This window comes from Harpia harpyja, chromosome 13, assembly GCF_026419915.1.
Source record: "Harpia harpyja isolate bHarHar1 chromosome 13, bHarHar1 primary haplotype, whole genome shotgun sequence".
NCBI lineage: Eukaryota > Metazoa > Chordata > Aves > Accipitriformes > Accipitridae > Harpia > Harpia harpyja.
In genome coordinates, this window is record NC_068952.1 from 17,836,383 (window position 1) to 17,856,756 (window position 20,374).

At 41.2% G+C, this 20,374-nt stretch overlaps 1 protein-coding gene across 7 annotated transcripts in view; it reads left to right on the forward strand.

Annotated features, from left to right (window-relative positions):
* TTC7A (tetratricopeptide repeat domain 7A) overlaps positions 1 to 20,374 on the forward strand; it is a 184,818-nt gene that overhangs the window by 137,454 nt on the left and 26,990 nt on the right. For 2 of the 7 annotated variants that reach the window (XM_052805960.1, XM_052805962.1), the window contains one exon: positions 8,657 to 8,859. The exons of 1 other annotated variant lie outside the window; for it this stretch is intronic. In XM_052805960.1, coding sequence (XP_052661920.1) covers positions 8,657 to 8,859 — 203 coding nt within the window. Of the gene's footprint in view, positions 1 to 8,656; positions 8,860 to 14,251; positions 16,833 to 20,374 lie in introns of those variants that run through there. 4 more of the 7 variants (XM_052805958.1, XM_052805959.1, XM_052805961.1 and 1 more) reach the window with 4 other exon arrangements.

A 20,374-nucleotide genomic window follows, 5' to 3' on the forward strand; every position in this document is an offset into this window, starting at 1 on the left:
TCTCGGTCCATCCGAGCTGGAGAGCCCTTGCGCTCCTAACTGGCCTCACAATTAGCGCATGAGAATATGCGCATTCCTTTAACAGTGGCTGAATGTGAGGCTGTGAACCCTGTGCAAATAATTAATCTCTCTTATGCTGTGATAAAGATACTTATCTCATGCATAAGAGGGCATAGACTTAGTGTTTTTATCTGTAACTTTTCTGGGTTTATGACCAGCACAGTTATGTAGGGAAGACAATAAAGCAGCAGCTTTGGAAGTGCAGCTTCTAACTCCAAATGTGCTGCACTGCAATGGATGCTGCACCTTGTCTTTCCCTGCAGCAATGCTTAGTCCACTTTGGCAAGCTAATTTTTTGTAGCTTCCTGTAAGCAACCAAAGAGCTGCTTGATGGATCTGTGGTCTCTAGGAAGAGTCCTCTTCTTTTTCACACATAGAAATAAAACTGTGAATTCTCACTGTTAATCTTATGTCCAGCTGTCTCTTGTAGGACCAGCTGGGAGTACAGTCATCTGCAGCAGGGAACTTAGCACATTTCTTCAGTGGGCTTCCATATATTCCTGTTTTCCCTGCAGGTAGTCACAGTTAGCTTTGGAAGAGTACGGGGTCTGCTGTCTCCAAAGACTAGAGAGGTGGTCCACTCCCTGCAGCAGGCATGCTTGGAATACTAATAGGCATACTCTGTTTTCAAGTGTTCTGCAGCCGTGTTAACACGGCTTGTCTGGTCCCTTTTAACAATCCCCCCCCCCCGTCCTCTTGAAATGTAATGGCTTCTTAAAAGGAGAGAGCCATCTCATTAGGCTTTAAAATTAATAAGCCTAAACATTATTCTTGGCCCCAAGTCTGAGAAACAGCTCATTTCAGGGAGTACTCAGGAAGGGTGTGCGCTGGGGTGGTGCAGCTCTAGGAGAGGTGGTCTTTATGTGATCCATATGCTAATTTCTCCTCTTTGTTGTTCTTTTCATGACTGAGAGCTTGAATTCAACTTTGAGAGAAGAGAAGGAACTTTGGTGGCATTGGTAAAGCTTGTTAACTCCTTCTACCTCTTGCTGCAGGAAAAGCTGTAAGAGGAATCCTAGAGATTACTGGTGATAATACTGTTTGTGTTACCAAGAGAAATGCCTGACCTAGGAACTATTTCTACCCCTTATTTCCTTTTTAAAATCATGCCAGTACTCCTCCTTTCTATTTAGAAAATAGTCATGCGGTTTGGCTAAGGAAAATGTACTTGAAATGGTTCAAATTTATGACCAAAATTTACCTTCATTCGAGATTTTTATAACATCACTTTTGACCCAGACAGCAAAGCATGTCAGTACTGAAAAGAAATAGTTTTAATAGTTTTAAGCTCTTTGGGTAACTGGAGTGATTTCTTATCTGAAGTATGTGTGATTATATTTCCAGGCAGTAATAACCTTATGCTCTATTTACGCAGAGCTTTTTAGAATGCTGCAAGCCAGTTTTAATAAGAGTTCTAATATTCCAGCTCCTGTTGCTATATTATTTTAAGCTTTACTTTTAACAACAATGTCCACTTTGTTTGTCTTTACTAGTACTTTATATCTGACAATTTAGCTTCTTGACTAACCCAGTACTTTACCAAATATGGCCACTCACAGCAAAGTAGGTCTGGTAATATGATCTAAGACTGGCTAAATGCCTGCTAAGCACAGTCTGCAAACCTCACCAGGTAGACCTAAGACTAATTTAAAGGAGCATTTAAAGAAAAATTACTAGGATAACTATTCCATGTACTCACAGTGGGGCTGGAGTGGGCTACCTGCTGGCTCAGTAACGTGCTGAAGTTTACCCTAGGAAAAAAAATATTATAATGAACATGCCATGAACAAGAAATGTAAAGAGAGCCACTGTAGCAGAGAGCAGTGAGCTAATGGAAAAACATCTGCTCCCTTGAGTTATGTACAGCGGGAACTTTTTTTCCTTGCCCCTTCACAAAACGGTTGTGGTTTATTTATTTTATTCCGTATGGGCCAATTCCTGGGAAAAAGCTGCGTTAGAAAAGATGGGCTTTGTTCCACGAGAACATGTCGTCGGGGCCAGTGGGCTGGAATCTTCAACCCCGGCTGGCCCGTGGCCGCGCAGCCGCACTGCCGGCACCCTGGCAGCAGCTAAGGGCACAGCCGGGCCCGCCCCTCCTGCCCCTCAGCTCATCCAGCACAGCTTCTATTTGCACAGCTTGCACACGGGTATTTAAATGCTTTTCCTTCCTGACACTTTTAGCAATCCTAAGCCCCCTCAAGTTACTAGCACTGATATTAAAGGTGTTTGGGAGACATCTTTACTGACATTGCCAGAATAGCTGGGATCAGGTACAGTCCCGTGATGCAGCACTGGTTGTTGAAGCAATTCTAATATTCTTCTTTCTTTTTTGTTTTTTTTTAAAAAAAGTGCTTTCAAATTTTAGAATTTCAAATTTAGAACTTCCCCATTCCCTGAGTTCTTCAGCTCCATAAGCACTGCTGATTTTTGTGGCTCTTTACAGTGACACAAAGCAGTATGAAAAGCTGGAGCCTGGCAAGGGGGAGCAGGAGGGAGTCCTTTATTACACAGCTGTTACTGAGGAGAATAAAGGTGTACTGCAAAGATGGCTGCCCTGCAGTGTTTACTTACTAGGAGGGATTAGGAACACTTCACACTAGAGATAGAAATAGTAAAGTAAGCTGATTTTGTCCCCTTTGAAATGGTTCTAGTGAAGTTAAGAAGCCAGGAGTGGTTCTGCTAAGCTTCCTGGTTTAGCAACCTCTGTCCTAGGCTTTTCCGGTGTGGACTAAGGATCACCAAATTCCCCATTTCTCTTCATCTGAATGTCCTCATGGGGATACCAGGTTTTGATCTACACTCTCCAGCTTGGTTTATTTTATTTTCTATCAACAATGAATTTTAAAAGTCAAAAGGAGTCTTGGCCTTATACCAGTACTGGGCATTTTGGATTGCCTCCCCCATTCTTGAGGCTTCTGGATATTTCTCATTGCTGGAGCAGGATGTGAAACTTCGTGGACTGATAATCCATTGGCATGGGCGTTCTTCAAAGAGCACATGCCATTTCTTGAAATCCGGGACATGCAAACAAGCACGTGTGTGGTGAACACTCGCTTGTGAAGGAAACAGGCAGCAGCTAGCAATGGTCTTTGTTAAGCAGTCTGTAGATCCTTTGCCAAGAGATTGAGAAGAACCTGTTGCACTGCCAGTGGTACCCAGAGAACGACAGAGGGTACCAAATACTAGCATTTCCTCAGCTGCTCAGTAAGTTTTGGGCAAGTGATAATGTGTACACAGTCATGAAGAAGGAAGCAGGGCATGTATTCCTACCAGAGACAGAAGATACGAATTTATACTTGACTGGGCTGGAATATGAAGACTTAGAAGTCCTTTCTTTGACTATAGCCAGTAATACGTGTTTTGAGAGAGGGTACAAGAAAACCCAAAAGGTGCCCTTCCAGCAGAAGCATTTTTATGTCACCCATATCAGTGGTGGTCTTACTGCCTAAAGATGGTGGCTTGCTTCTCCCAGCTGGGAAAGAGCTGTTTCCTCACTAGTGAGCAGGGCCCCACTTCACATAAAGGAACCAGCTATCTTGTAGTATTTCAAGTAATGTTTTGACTGTGCCATTTAGTGTAGAAGGTGGCTTGTGGTAGTTCTGTGTCCTCCAGAAGCTTTCACTCTAATGCTGCATTTGTAAATAAAGCAGCTTAGTGGCCATTTCAGGCCCTCTGAGACCTGAAGCCTGGAGATTTAAAGAGGGTCCCTGGACTCCAGTTAACTACCAGTTTGCATGCAAGGACAGCTTTTGAGGATGCAAATCTGTTGCCTCATTCAGAAGAGCAAGTGGCCGAGCTCAGGTGGATGGGAACACATGGCAGTTTCTATTCTTCATTTCTGTATCAAAGGCTTGCATCAAATGAAATTATTGCAGTCAGGATATGGCTTGAGGAACCTTCCATCTAATCTGCCCGTGAATTGTCAAGCTACTGCGTGCAGGGTGGTGTCATAACATGGAACAATGACTAAATGTCACCTGCCAGAAAGGAAGGGGGGGACAACGCAATCACACGCTTTGTCACAGTAATAGCTCTGTATTCACTGCTGAAGGCCGAGCTGTCTCAGAGGAGTGGGTCTTTCCAGCTGGCTAAGGGCTGCTGCAGTAACAAGCATTAATAGCTCCTGAAGGCAGATGATGTGGATCAGAAATCACCTCCCTACACATCCTCACAGGTACTCTCACCTCCTTAAAGTGTGAAGGGCTGTTCTCCACTGTACCGTCCTGCTGGGCATCTGGCTGCATTGTGCTGGCCATGTCCCTATGCAGTAGCATTTTTGGGGTGGACAAGAGTAGACAAGTGCTTTAGAACTGGCGGGCACACACAGCCGAGTGATGTGGAGCAGTCTACTTGTGGGAATTAAGTGCTCTGTCTTGGGTGACACCAAATGTGATTTGCAAGGAATGAAGTTTTAACTCTTGGGTTGTTCACATTGCAGAAATACATTTCAAATCTGTTTGATATTTTAGCTAGAATTACAGTTGTTGCTGCTTCTGTGGTGACAAGCACAATCACTCTTGACACTGCTTTGAAACACTTAGGAAATGGGGAACAGAGTTAGTGTTCAAGGTGATGGCAAGCAACTCTGTTCCTCAGACTAGCACTGTGATGCAGACATGGCTAGATTACACTGTTGTTATCCCTCTGATGGACTCCCTAACAGAGCTCTGTCAAATTATTTATCTTGGAGACAAAAAACGAGCCTGACTGTAGGAGACCTGGCTTTGTCAGTGTTCTGGGAAGTGCTCTTGGTCTGTGCGTTTGTTACTGGTCTTTGGAGAGCAAGCAGATGATATGCTTCTCAAAATTCTCACTTGATTAAGGATCTTCACTGTAGATGAGCTTACATGCTAGCAGAAACAGCTGGGAGAACTAGGAGCTCATGTTAGGAGCTAATGATAATCTGAGTGGAGATGTGTGCTGCGCTCAGAGACTAGGCCCAGCATTAAGACTGGTGTATCAGTGGAAGTCTAGTTGCAAGTCAAAGGAGGCCATAGCCACAAGAGGAGACAACAGGTATTTTGAAGAACAGCAGAGTAGGCTGGACAGTACTGCAAGAGAGCACAAATGGGAAGCATAAGGTGGATATAAGAAAGAAATGAATCATGCTAGGCTGGACCTTGGAGTCAGTTGGATAGCTGCTCGTTGTCTCAGTGGGTGCAGGCTCAAGCTTCAATTAGTGAATGAAAGGAGACAGTGCACAATTCATCCTGTCTTTGCCCATCCATGCAGTGCACTGTCTCAGCCTGTACCTACAGGTAACAATGCTGAAATATTTCCTAATAATCGTTCACACTCAGTTTCTAGCATTACTCCAGAGAGGCTAATAGAAGAGGTGGTATATCCAGGATGATCATCTCTCTTTGCTCAGTAGCATTCAGAGAGCTTTTGGTAGTACTTAGTTCAAAACAGAATGTAAATTTGTTTAAGTTTTTATGAAGATGGTATTAAGTGAGAGAGAGCAAGGAAGCTTGCAAACATGGCCTTTAGATTCAAAGCTGCGAAGGGTGTCAGTACCAAGAATGACGTAGTCCAATAGTTGGAGGTTCATAAATGGTTTCCCTGAAGCATTGAACCTTTCACAGGGCAAGAATTACAGGTCTTCTGTACCTGCGTGAGGCTAAGGAGATACCCTCTGCTTTGGAGTGGAATTGGGTACCACATCTGTATAACAGAACTTTCTTGTGAGGGCTGCTAATTTGGTCAGATGTTTATTTACAGCATGATTAGGTGATATAAGGAGATAATGCTGAATAATCCAGTGGACAGGAAGCTGCTATGCAGGTAACACAAAGGCAGGTGTTTCAGTACTTTCAGTACCATTGAGGAGGCAGTAGTTATACCATGATAAATTTAATGAATCCTTGTTTTTTGGATTTGATTTCTTCCTCTAGCTGGTTTTTTTATTCCATGTTGTATAAGGGTGTCTTGTTAATCTGTAAATAAAATAAGTATGTAATAGAAGTGAAAAATGAGTTTACAGAAAGCACATTTTAATGCAGGCCTAAACTATTTCCCTTAATGTCTATTTTTAGCTGGATGGGTGCACTCCTTTTCTTTCGTAACCCAAAGGCACCTCTCTCATTCTTTTTTATGCAAATTAGGCCTTCCACACCATAAAATAATTTTTTATTGACTATTGCGCCTGCAAAGAAGTGGACTGAACTTTAATATGCTACATTACCATACCATAAAATTTGTAGATCTTATTTAGATTCTGTGTTGCTGCACTTCCTCTAAATAATTGTTATTACTGAAGAAGATTTACAGGCACCATTGAAAGAAAGAGTAAGTACTCTCCATTTTGTATACATTGAAACACTGGCTGTGCATGATTTCACATCTAAACCCCCTTGCTCCCAATTCTTTTCTGAAGTGAAACAAGTCACATTATGCTGTTAGTTGCTAATAGAGGTTTTAATATGGCAGTATCCAGAACTTCTGCTGACTTCAAACAGTGCCAGGATTTCACCCCTTCTTTTGTGCTGCTAAGTTTGTGCTAGCTTTGCAAATGAAGTGTTTATCTTCAGGCTGTGAATTGTCACTTTGCACATCCCCATCCTCATTATTGCCACATGCACCACCGTCAGCTGCTATGCAGCACTTGGCAGGAAAATGCTCTGTTCCTTGGGAAGTGCAAGTATAAGATTGTCCTCCCACAAACTTTTGAATAAGGGTGTGCACATACTCAGCTTGACAAGGTACATGGCCTTGCTTTCTCTTATTATAGATAGCTGCAGCCTCTTAGAGCCAAGGGAAGGGATGCATGCTGAGATTTTATAATAATTAACCAGAGAGAAATGTATGTGAGTCACTCTTTAAGAGTATAGCTCTTACCAAGAAACTAATGTTTTGCTCATGTTGACAGCCTTGGAGAATGACATTTATCTGTAGCACAACCTAGGGATGGCTAGAAATATTCGAGCACTTTCTCGATGATGTCTCACCCTTCTTCTAGAAGGACTACTTCAGAAGTGGAAGGGTGTTCAGCCATGCTGTCATTTCAGTACACAATCATTTACAGTGTGCCAGTAGAAGTGCTATTTGTGGTCCCAGTCTCATGTCACATAGGCCAAGGAGGAGCTTTTCCATGGTCAGGCAGGACTGCCTTTGAGATGCTCTTCTGCTCACTTTTATGCAGCAAGCTCCATGTCAGTATGCCAAGTCCACCCAGTCATCTGGGTCTCCCAGTATTTTGAAACTGGCAGAGTTTCAGAGCTATGTAGGAGGAATTTTTAGGCTAATTTCCCCCCTCACAGAGACTTCCTGAGAATATTCACTACCTTTAAAAGTCAGGGCATTTAAGGTTGTATCTAATTTCAGAATGATTTATCTAATCTGGAGCCTGAATTAGGCATTTCAAATTGGACTCTTGAACTGTCAATACTTAACTGCATTACCACATCAGTTAAAAAAAAAAAAAGAGAGACTTTGAGCTTTTGCAGTGATAACGTGTAGAACACAAACAGGTTATGGACCAAAGAGCAACGGCTGCTGTATGAAGAAAGAGAATTATTTTATACACATACATGCATACATCTCTCTCTCTCTCTCAAAACAGTTTCACTTTTCAGTTACGTGTGGCAGTGAAAATTGAGTATCGCTCTTGAAGCATTTTGCAAGGATTTAATGCATAATAAATCTAAAATTAGAGTAGACTATTTCACTTGGAAGGAACCTACAATGATCATCTAGTCCAACACAACAATCATCTAGTCCAATGATGATCTAGTCCAAATCCTAAGAAATGTTCAAGATTAACCATGAGATATGTTACAAAATGTTTAACATGAGAAATTATTTGATTAACAAATTGACAGTCAAGCACATTAGTATGCCTCTTACATTTTTTTTTTCCTAAGAAAACCACTAAGATAGCTGCTGATAGCTGAAGAAAGTAAACGACTGAGCATCTCTTCCAAGAGCTCTCTTTTGTTTTTCTGTAGAGTATGTATAAGGAAGTAAATGTGTGAATACACAATATAAATAAGTCTCTATGATAAAAGCCTTTTGACTTTAATAGTCTCTGAAAAGTTAAGAGACAGCCATCTCATAAACTAGACAAATAAGCAGAGAGAAACACTTTCAATCATCTCTTAAAATGTGGAAGTACTCTTTTAAGTAAGTTACCTGATGTCCGGCTCAGTCAGATGTATCTTATTACTCCGACACGTTTAAAGTTCTCAGTACACAGTGACGGCCTATTCTGTTCTTTTTTTCCCCAGATTATTTGGAAATACATATGATGGCTCCAAGTGGCTACCAGTCCTGCTTCCTTAGGGCTCCGTTCAGCACTGTTTACATTCCTGATTGAGGAATCCTTAAGGCCGTCCTCTGTCAGGACAACACCTAAAGATGTCCATGAACATCTGCATAGAGCCCTTAGCATTGAAAAAAGATCCATTCAGTGAATCCACTTGTGATAATAAGCAGTAACCATAGTAGTAAGCAGTGTGCAGGATCATAGCCTCATGTTTTAATATGCTTAGGGGAGATGATATGTAATTAATGTGAAGAAAGGTCTCTGACTTATTTCAACTAATGGTAGGGTGTTTTTTGGTTTTTGGTTTTTTTGTCGTTGTTTTTTTTTTTTTAGCTGAACTCTTCATGGAACAACAGCATCTCAAAGAAGCAAGCTTTTGTATCCAGGAGGCAGCTAGTCTTTTCCCCACATCTCATGCTGTACTGTACATGCGTGGGAAGCTTGCAGAGATGAAAGGCAATTTGGAGGAGGCTAGGCAATTGTATGATGAAGCGCTCACAGTGAATCCAGCTGGAGTGGAAATTATGCACAGCCTGGTGAGTTTGCAGGGGCTCAGCTCCATTATAGTATTTATGTTCCTGATTAACTGTAATAAGAGGGGAGAGGGCTTATGCTTGCTCTGGATGCCATTGTCTTCCTAATCCTGAGAGCAAGTGACTGTTCCAAGAATAAATTGGGTAGCATAAACCTCTATTTTAAGACCGGATTGAATGTTTTTAACTAATTAGGACTTGTGTCAAAGTTAAATATTTTAATTGACAAAGGCTGATAGTTTTGGAAGTCAATTCACTGCTTTGTTGCTTTCCCTACTAACTGTTATGCATTTCAAATAAGCAGTACTCTGATGTTTCAAAAATTTGAACTAAGTAACTATAGAGTATAGATATATGGGAGGGGGGTGTAAACCTTGGGCTGGAATCTTATGTCTACTCAAATCAAGATAAAGTATGAGTTTACGATAAAATTAATGTTGTTGTCTTAAACTGTGGCTTAGCTCCAACCTTGTGTAGGGGCAGTGACTCTGCATTTATGGGATTTTTGGTAACATTCCTATCCAGCAAGTATTTTTGCTGTTGCAGCATCCCCAAAACAAACTTATTTGCAGACACAGGGCCTAGAGCTTAATAATAATAATACAGGGAGCTTTGTGGAAGACCAAAACCCACTTCTCTTATGAAATCAGAACAGTTAATCGTATTTCATCAATGACGTATCTTCTTAACTTTGCCCTTACTAGGTCTCTCTGGGATTTTAGAAGTCTTTCTTGACTAATTTAATTTTTACAGGAATTCTATATCCATGTGACCACTTTGTGTCTTTGCTAGCAGATTTGTATTTCCTGGTATAAATTTGGTCCTGATGAGGTTTGCAGGCAACTCCAAAACTGAAGGGGTATCAGTGCACAAGAGGAGAAACATAAAGTGAAGCTGTAACTGAGAAAAAATAGTAGAACCTACAGGCAAGGGGTGAGATATTTGGTAATAATGAATGTTCAGTGCAAAACCAGCAAATGAAGAGTTGGTGCATATGTCAGGAGAAGGTTACAAAACAGCTATGCACATATCAGGCTTATATGGGGCAATAATATTACTTTGTTGCTGTGATCCAACCTTTACAAAATCAGTTGGTAAAAACCTGGCAAAATAGAATGACATTGTTTTCTCAGTGTCATGATTTCAGACAAGTCACTGGTATCAAAGCAGCCATCAAGTTAGATGCCAACATGATACTAACAGCTTTCATTTTTGTCCTATTTTATGGGCAGAACCACATACTGTGTCTTCCCATTTCAGTTGCTTGCAATTATCTGAAACTATAGTCATTTGGAATAAAAATTTCTGAGACACATATCTGCTCTGGCCCAGTTTACTTCGGAAAATGTCACCCAACGTGGTCTGAAAATGAGGCTAAAGAGGAGACTTTAAAGGCTTCTGTGACATCTTCTTTACTGTGCTTTAGTGTCTCCAGGTTTTGTCAGGAATGGGTAGCCTTTGTAACATATGAACATGCTTTTTACCATCCCTAAGAAAATCCCTCCTAGGTTATCCAAGTTATAACCTTTAAAAAACACATTTTATACATGCTTAGTAAATGGGTATTTCTGAAACCTCTGAGGAGCCTATGAATGCTCATTCCCCTCAAACCCCAGTAAGGTCTGTAATCTCTTAGTCAAGAGATGGAAGTAAAATTTAGGAGAGGTGAAAAAGACAGTGAGATGGGGAATTTGGGGGCAGAGACTCCATCCATAAGCAAGTAGGGAAGAGGAAAGGTAAACTCAATAACAAAGTGAGAGAAATAAGGACAGATAGAAAATAAGACAGGTAACACTGGATAAGACTGGATAGGTAAGAATAAAGAGACTGGGTTAAGGAACCAGGTGGAGACACTTGGGTTGAAGGGTGGGCATGTTGGAAAGGATGAATCAAAGGGGTTGATCTTATGAGAGAGATAAAGGAGTGTGAATCTGTAAAAGTACTTCCACTCCATAGCCTTCAGTCTCCTTAAAATTATGTATCTTCCCATCCTGGTGCCAGCAAATATCAGTGAAAATCACTTGCTTAAGCACATGCCTCATCTCCTTTAGCTTGGCTATGCTGGCAGCCTGTGGCTTACACCTGTTAGCTAAGATAGCAAAGGTCTGGTCTATCCCTGCTGATATAAATCATGGCAGTAGTTACAGGATGCCACATAATGGCATTCCTTTGTATGCTTTTCCAAAAGCTAGGAAATTGCACATAACAAGTTAGAAGCATCTCATAAGCACTACAGAAAAGCCTGTAAAGAAATTAATCATTCTGCATTCAGAACAGGGCTGTAATAATGTGCAGTAAACAAGGCTTCTAGGCCTATGCATCAAATAAAAAGGGCAAAAATAAAATATTGAATGGCTGCTAGCTAAGTGATTTTGTCCTGTGTACTGAATGAGACAGTGTCCCCATGGAGAACTTAAGACTGGGTTTATGCAACTGAGGATGTGGTAAATTCTGCATCTCCTCGAGGCCATCAGAAGAAGACTGGATGCCTTTCTGAAATGTATGTATTAGCCAAGCTGTACCATTATTAAAAATACAAGGTCTTGAGCACAGTATGTTCAGTCCCCTACCAGAGGGAAATCTATGTCTTGGATTATGCAAGAGGCCAAACTAGATTATCAGCTAGTTCGAAGTGGCTTGAAACTATGCAAGACACATGCAGGCAGCTGAAATTAAATTCACACATGCTGTTTCAGTGCTAGTTGCCCCAAACATTTGAGTACATAGTTTTCCCACTGTAGTAATACTGTTGTGGATGTGTAATAATTTAAGGAAAGAGGGTCTGGTTATGAGAATTACTGTTTGACTTAGTGCAATTGCCATCCAACTGACCTTGTCCACTGTAAGTGAAAACTCTGCTGTAGACAGTGCCGATTCTCCCTGGTGTATCAGCATCAATTATCGCAGTAGTCATGTCTCTTCCCCTGGCCTCTCAGAACTGGGTTGTCAGAGGTATATTTGGAAAATTCCAACCTGAAGACTGTTGCTGGCTTTAAATGAAGGGCACAGATCTAGCAATGAATGAGTCCATCGGGTGTCAATAACTTCACTTTTACACAGGATAGAGTCACCACCATAATAAATGCAAGCTCTTTCTCTGCGTAGCTGAAAATGGCTGTGTTTTACTGGGACTGTAGGGTGTTTACAATAGCTGTCAAATCAGTGTGCTTTACATATAAAGCACATTGCTGCATGGAAGAGCAGCACCGTACAGCAGGACTGCAGTGCTGAGTGCATCTGTTGAGGTGGGTAGCATGCTCTGCTGCATCGCAGGGGCTGTTGGCACTTGGTGTCTGATACTGTGGATAGGAAACGACAGGCACATTGAAAATACCACATAGTTTTGTGCTGCTTCTTGCTAGCACTTGCAGTCTGTAAGTGATGCCACAGGATTCTTAAGCCTGTATTAAGAATCCACCAATGGCCTTTACAAAGTAAATATTACTGGCTAATACCTAATCTAAGGAAGCACATTTGTTGAGGAGTTCTGTTTTCATTTGGAAAAAACACATAGAATCAATATTTGGGGCTATTGGGATCATACTTCTGTACCAAAGTACTCCTGGTGAGGTGTGGAGCTACTCCTTTGGTTGAACAACTGTTTGCTGTCAGAAACAATTAGCTTGGCTTGGCCTGTAGAAACTGTACATACTGTAAGACCACAGCTCTCTTTAGGAAATAGGACTTGCTAGGGTTTTTTTTTCCACACTTCTTCTGGTTCTGTCTCTCACGTTTCTGTCTTCCCGCCCTTTACTAGAACAGCCCTGTTCTTTTCTTCTTCCTTTTCACAGGCTCCTTCTGGGGCTCGCTTGCAAAGATCATAGAGCACTTCTTCCTCCCAGGGGGGCTGATGGAGTTTCCACTGAGTACGTATCATCACTGGTCCAGAAACAACAGCTTAGCCTATATCACCTTGTCTTACACTGTGACTAGTCAGGCATGCCAGATGCTAATCTCTGACAGCACATTTCTAAACCAGATAACTATGGCTTACTTCTTTCATTATGTACCAAATCTGGTTATATAACATCATGATACACACAGCTTTGGGACGGTGATAACAAAACTGACGCGTGCCCAACCAAGTCAGAAAATATAACATAAGCCGGGGCAGATGACACCTCCTTGTAAAGCGATAATACAAATCCACCTACCTGTATGTCACTAGAGAAAGACATTGAAATTTGCTAGTTCCCAGCCACAGTGCATTCAGTACCATTCTCCCTTTTGATTCAGAGAAGGAGAAAATAAATGCCAGCATGTTGGATTTGAGTCCTAAAGCTCCGTGTGTACTATCACAAGATAAACTAAAAGCATACTGAGATACTCGGAAGACTCCTGCCCAGCATGCATCTCATAGCACTTTGTCGAGTTAGAGCAATTCTCAACATGTTTTAGTTCAGGGAAGAAGAGAATCATGTATTTAAAAGGGAAAGAAATGGGCACCCTTATCTCTGTCACTGTGACAGGTTTAATGAAAACAACAAAAAAATACCATCAAAACAAAGAAAAAAAATTCGCTTGACTCATCCTTGAGTCTCATTGATTGCAGTGGAAGATTGTAATGACTCCTCACTTCTCTTGAAGGCTGGGGCAAGGGTGATAAGGTTGTTATCAGAATGCCATGTAGCTGTCTGCACTGCATCATCCCTATGCTTGATAGCGAGACAAAATGAAATACATATTGGGTTTTCTTTGATGAGTTTTTGTGAAGGTTAAAATGGAAAGCAGTCTTCATAATGTATTTCTGTGTTCTGCTGTGACCACATAAATGGGTGGAAAACATAACCTAGTGAAAATGTATTTGATTTGTTCCATAATCAAGTCAAATAGAATATACAGGTAACACTGGTTGTTCTTATCATGAGAATTCTGCTTTTTCTTAGTGAGACTGTCATCTGTACCACAAAACATGAGATCGGCAGCCATGCAGAAGGGGCTTTACAGTCATGTAGTACACGCCAACTGAAGTTGGAAAAACAAGCTTCCCACTCACCTGAGTTTAAGTCACCGAAAGCTGGGCCAACAAATTGACTGCAGGCTGTTTTGTGACCCTTGTTTTCGAGATTAGTGTAGATTTTGGCCTTTCCGCAGGAAGGCCTGGTTATTTTTTGGAGAAATTCCTGTGGTAAATGCAGTTTGGGAGGTATCAGCCAAATAGTAGAAGCACAGAATGGTTGAGGTTGGAAGGGATCTTGGGAGATCGTGTAGTCCAACCACCTGCTCAAGCAGGTTCAGCCAGAGCAGGGTACCAGGACCGTATCCAGCTGGGGTTTGAATATCTCCAAGGACGAACACTCCACAACCCCTCTGGGCAACCTGTTCCAGTGTTTGATCACCCTCACAAATAAATAAAGCTTTTTCTCATTTTTTAATTGAGTTCCTTGTGTTTCAGTTTGTGCCCATCCAGTCACTGGATACCACTGAGAAGAGTCTGGCTCCGTCTTCTTTACACCTTACCATCAGATATTTAACCATATTGAAAAGGTCCTGCCTGAGACTTCTCTTCTACAGGCTGAACAGTCCCAGCTCTCTCAGCTTCTCCTTGTTTGACAGATGCTCCAGTCCCTTAATGATCTCAGCGGCCCTTTGCTGGACTCTCTCCAGTATGTTCATGTCCTCCTTGTACTGGGGAAGCCAGAACTGGACACAGTACACCAGGTGTGGCCTCACCACTGCTCAGTAGAGAGGAAGGATCACCTGCCTCGACCTTCTGGCAACACGCCTCCTAATGGAGCCCAGGATACCGTTAGCTGCCTTTGCTGCAAGGGCATATTGCTGGCTTATGGCCATCTTGTTGTCTACCAGGTCCTTTTCTGCAAAGCTGCTTTCCATCCAGTCATCCCCCCAAAGTGAATCTGAAGCTAATACCAGGAATGTTTTCTGCAAGTAGATACTAGATGTAACATTGGCATGACTGTACTGGGTCAGACCAGAGGTTCAACTAGTCCTTCTCTCCAATAGCAGCATAAGGAAGTGCCTAGGAAAGAATGAGAGCAGGGCAGGCATATTATGGTACTTCTAAGGTTATGACTTAGCTCATGGACATCCTGAAGTGGACGTAGATTCTACTTGCTTAGTAATTCACAGTGGATTCCTACTTCGTGAACTTGTCTTGAGCCCGTGTTAGCTTTCAGCATTCACAGTACCCTTCGGCAAGGAGACCTGCAGGTCTGCTTTCTGCTGTACAAAGAACTGCCAAATTTTGTGTGTTCTTGATGCAGCTCTTCCTAGCCACACTGATGCACCTTGTTCTTGCTTTGGAAGACATAACACACCACTGATTGTTATTCACGCCCCTCCCATTACTGATTTTATAGACATCTATCACTGAACCAGTCCCATTCCTTTCATTATTGCCATTGCCTCTCTCTGAACTTCTTACAGTTCTTTTTACGATGAGAAGGCTAGAGCAAATAATGCACTTATAAAAAATCAGCTTAGCTTCAAAGGCAGTGTTGTAGACTCAGTGTTAAAAAAACCTCACTGTCCCGTGGTCTTCTACTCTTATAATTATTACCTGTATACATTTTCATACAAATACAACGTTCTATTTCAAATGTTTTGTATTAACCTGATCTCGTTACCACAGATATGTTTCCGTTTCCTTGTGCCTGTAAGGGCTAGATTTTTTTCTGAACGGTCAGCATCTCTAATGAAGGCAAGGTGATTTATAATAGCAGCATGGAATGTAACAGTGTTGTCTCAGGTCCTTGCAGAGATGTCAGTGTCCCAGTCTGCGAATACAACACAGCCAGGAAGGATGCAGTTCTAGTCTTTGATATATATTCTTCATTCTGCTTGGTGGAGACATCCTTTTAGCCAGTGGAACACCAATTTCTCTCTGCTGGTAATGCTAGAAGCTGAAGAGCTTGATTGAGAACAGGTTTTTGTATACATTATGTTCCTTTTGCCTAAGATAAGTACACTGCTTTTGATTAGATCTGAGCATTTAAAAACTATGTGATGTTTTGTTTAAATCTTCTGCTCTTAATTATTCAGTGGGATGCAAGGGCTGAATAAAAAGAAAGAGTCTTTAGAAAGAGTCTTGGACTGTTTAATTTGGCCTTCATTGTGTACTTAAGATGCAATTTCATGTTCATTTTAGTAGAAGAGTCAACCTATTGTCTCCAGACTCGCATTTGGTAGCAGGATCATTTGAAGACTACAGTTTCCACTGATTAGAACATGGAAATGAATTATTTCTGTTCATTTATTTCATTTTACCTCACAGTATGGTGCATGCATCCTTGTTTTTGGAGGCATCCATTCACATAATAAAAACATGGCTTAATTGCTTAATATTTTCAAGGATGCCATGCGTTGCTTCCTTGGGGATTTGTTTCATGCTGCCATGAAGTAATCATATAAATCGTAGGGCAGAGTCTCAGCATGGGTAAATTATCATAGCTCCATCATACCAAGGTATGTATGTCTTGTAAGGTAGCTAAGACTCTAATTAAAAGCATTTTTACCTTGAAAGCTGAAGTTAGAATGCTTTCTGTGCTTAAATGTGGGAACAAAAGAGCATAGTTTTCACATTAATAGAGTTATTTATCATCTAAGGAGCTGCTTTATGTCTGTAGTTTATCCACTTTGTTTGCTATTTTGTAGATAAGTATGCCATGCTCTGTTTCCATTTTCTGGTGACATTTCTTGCTCAGTTTTTTATATTTGCGTACAGAGAATTGAACATCACAATTAAAATGCATTCCCCTGTAGTTAGGACAACCATGCATTTGTCCTAAGTGTAATTAGGTGGATAACTGTATCCAGAGACACAATGAGCGACCTGTTTTTATCTGTTCTGAAGTTATTTCTTCCTAGCTGTATTTGATGTTCCCCTTGCTCTTGTTTTGGCAAAGCTGGTAAGCAGAGTTAGGAACTGGGTGATTTTGATTAAGTGGACAGTTGTACTACTTTTGTGATACTGAGAATATTTTTCATTAGCACAGCTACTACTTAAATACGTAAAGGGAATATTTGAGAAATTGCTGTCATAAGAACTTGAATTTCAGTAGATAATGACAGCAAAATGAATTTCTAACTGTTCTTTGACACACAAAACAATTGAAGCTTTACTAGTAACACTATTTTTAAAGTTTTTTTCTTAAATACATATGTAGATTGAGTTCATTACTTTAAATATTTTTTTAATGGTATCAGATGTGTTTATTATTTATATTTATTATCCAGAATTTCTGTATGTAAAACCTGCTTCAAGAGAGTGTTATTTTAAGGTTTTGATGTATGTATTGACTATAATTTTTAATTACATTGTGCCTGTGTGATCCTAGGTCAGTGTGGCTTCTGAGTTATAATACAGTAAAACGCGTAGAAATAGAAGAATAAAAACCAACATTGCAGGTTAAAGTACTTAAGATATTACGTATGCCATGTCCTCCAAACCTGAGAAGCAATGAGCCATGTTATTAGGACTGTTTGGGGGGATGCTGACACAGAGGCGATCTCTTGGCTTTTTAGAAAGAGTGAGATAGAGCACCCAAAGCAAATGTATGAGAGCGAGCGAGCTCCTGGTTTCTCTTCCCAAACTAAGCACCGTTTCATGGTGTTTCATGGTGTTTGTCAAAACACTTCAGGCTCGGGCTTTGCTACTGTTGTGCAACAGGGTGGGTCCTTCCTCTTGCAGGGAACAAAGAACTGCAACTCAGTCATTTTCCATTGAAGGCAATTCACTGAAGAGGGCTGGAGAGGAGGTGGAGCATGGCTCTTGCCATCCCTGGTTCAGTGAGCTCCGCTGCACTTTCAGCAGTGATTGTGTGTCGTACATTAGTCTAAACCTCTGTAAAACAGGGATGAAGTTACTAATCTACTTCATCTGGGGTTTGTGGAGCTTAATTAATATCTGTGCATACTTTCAGATGACAGGTGCTCTGTAAGCGCAAAATCTTATTTATTCTAATTATATGTCTTGATTCCTATGGTGCTTTATTCATCTGGGCTTTTGGACCACAAATTATTTTGGGCAAAGTACTGCGACTGTTCAGCACAAATGGTGTGCTATACAGCTCTGAGTACCCTTATGTCCCTAAATGTAAGTAGTGATGAAAATATTATTGCAGTGGGAGTGGGATTTAGGAGGCAGATCTGTGAAGTATTACTCTCGCAAGGATTTGTTTTCATTAGAGGAGTCTGCCTTGCCTGTGTGTTGTGCCTTGCCTTCCATTGTATTGAAAAATTGTTACAGCAGTCCTGTGAAGGACAGAGTAAAACAGAAGCAAATGTGAATCTGATGGCTTTCTAGCACAGCCCTCTTCTCTTCATGGGGATAAGATATGACAACGCCTGTAAAAAATAGCTTTTTGTGGGGCAGGGGGGAGGGTGCTTCCTTTCTCTGACAGTGAATGTATCCTTCTGCTCTGCAAATTCAGTGCAAGCAGAACATCTTTGTACCAGTACAGTTCTGCAGTTTCCCCTGGTGAGATGGGGGTTGGATTTTTAAGAGAGATGACAGACCTAAACGTAGAAAAAGTATTCGAGTAGACAGTCATTACAAGCCTTTCCAAAAATGGAGCAACCTTGAACAAACTGCCTTTTTTTTTCTTTCTTTCTTAAGAAATTAAGTAATAGTAACAGTCAACAGGAGATTCTAGCAACCCAAAGGAAGACCAGTGATGTCTTCTGTGATGGAGCTTGGAGAGCTACAGACTCTGGGACTCTCTTAGATCTACCTAATACGGAGCGTACAAGAAAACACTGGAAGGGTGAATTTGCTAAGTCCTAGTCTCCAGCAGGGTATTTTGGGGCTACTCTGATAGTACAAAACTTTTAAACAGTTTAGCCCACCCCATAAGTTTTCCCTCAATGTGGGGAAATCCCTATATGCTGTTAACAATTTTTCTCACAATTTTTTTCTGTTCAACGCACTGCATTTCTCCAGTACATTTGGAGAACAGGCAAATGGTGATGTATAGGTGTATATATATAGGTGTATAAGAGAGAAGGGGAGGGGAAATAATTGGAAGGGACATAGAAGAGACAGCAAAAAGCATAGACTGCTGCTTACTTCAAAATACCAAGGTAAAGCATTGACCACTCAGAGACAGTTTAAATCACTTCTTTTCTCTTCCATTAGCCATTCAACAGGTTGTTTCTTCCTTTTCTGCCCCTCTCTGCCTTGTAGATTTCTGCAGGAGATGAACCCAACCTTGATTTGCCCCAGAAGGCTCTTTCAATGCTATTCATTTGCTAATTTATCCAAGAAAGGTAAAATTCACTACAAAGAATCTGAAAGTGCACTTAGGTCAGAAGCTTGTTCCAGTGGTGTTGAAGGAGTGTCTGAAAACAACAGAACAATCCAGGACTAAGAAATGGGGAGGCACAACTCAGCCCTTTGGAAAATTCAACTCCTGAGGCAGGAACTTAATAGATGTTTCCTGTTTGTCCTTTGTGACATCTAAACTTGTGCATTTTTTATGTGTTGAAAACACTCCTCTTGCTCCTTTCCTCTTGTCCTTCCTCATGCTTCTATAAAACTCCAGTCTATCAATGAGCTGCTGTTTAATATTCCTAATGTGACTTTTGCCTATGTTTTTGCCGGAATGCTCAAGAAAGAAAAGCCCCAGCTAGAAAAAGAGCAGGGGAAAAAAAAACCCAAACTGCCTGTGATGATGAGGGACAGGCAAGAGAGAGCTTGACTTGTCAGGGTAGCAAAACAAGGCCTGGGAAGGGATGCATTTGCTCTCTGCAGGTATGTGTGGAAACAAATAGTGAATGCTGTGGCGAGAGAAAAGCTCCATCAGCTAAAGGATTGCTATAAATTGGTGCTGGAGATTGAAGAGGGTTCCCGGCCACTGGTGCAGAGGTTCTGGAGCAGCCTTCCAGGATGAGATGTGGGAAGAACAATCCAACCTCTCTGATACTGGAGCTTGATCAATTTACAAGGGAGGGAGGGGGCAGCCCTGAAGGTCCCTGTAAGTAGGACTTAACCAAACCCAAAACAGTGCTTGCCAATTCAGGCATGCAGGCTGCCCTGCCCAGACCACCAGTGACTGAATTCGTACTGTCCTCACGTGTGACCTGAAACCCAGAGTGTCCGGCTAAAAATGTCTTGCAGGCCCAGCTGCTGTCCTGCTTTCCTATTTCCTTTTTCTGTTGAAGAACTTCTATTCACAGAATAATTTTGTAATTACTTTGAGTTTTATTATTTTTTAAATTAGAGGTGGAGTTTGAATGTTAGTAGGGCTTCCCTGGAACACAGCCCTGACCTCCATTTTTTATATGTATTTTTAATGAGTTGTCAGGTGGTTTGTGTGTATCATGGAATGGAATGATGGATGTAGCTGGACTTAGGAGAGTTGCATTGAAATTCTCTTAAAAATAAGCAGCACTGTGGCAGCTCAGCTCTATTGACAATAATGTCAAGTCAGGTTTAATAGCATAGTTCCTTATTGAATGAATCCACCCTCAAGGAAACAGTATGACTTTCCTGTGTGTGCGCAACAAAAAAAATCAATGTTAATCCCTTGGGAGGAAAAATATAGGATTAGTAGAACAG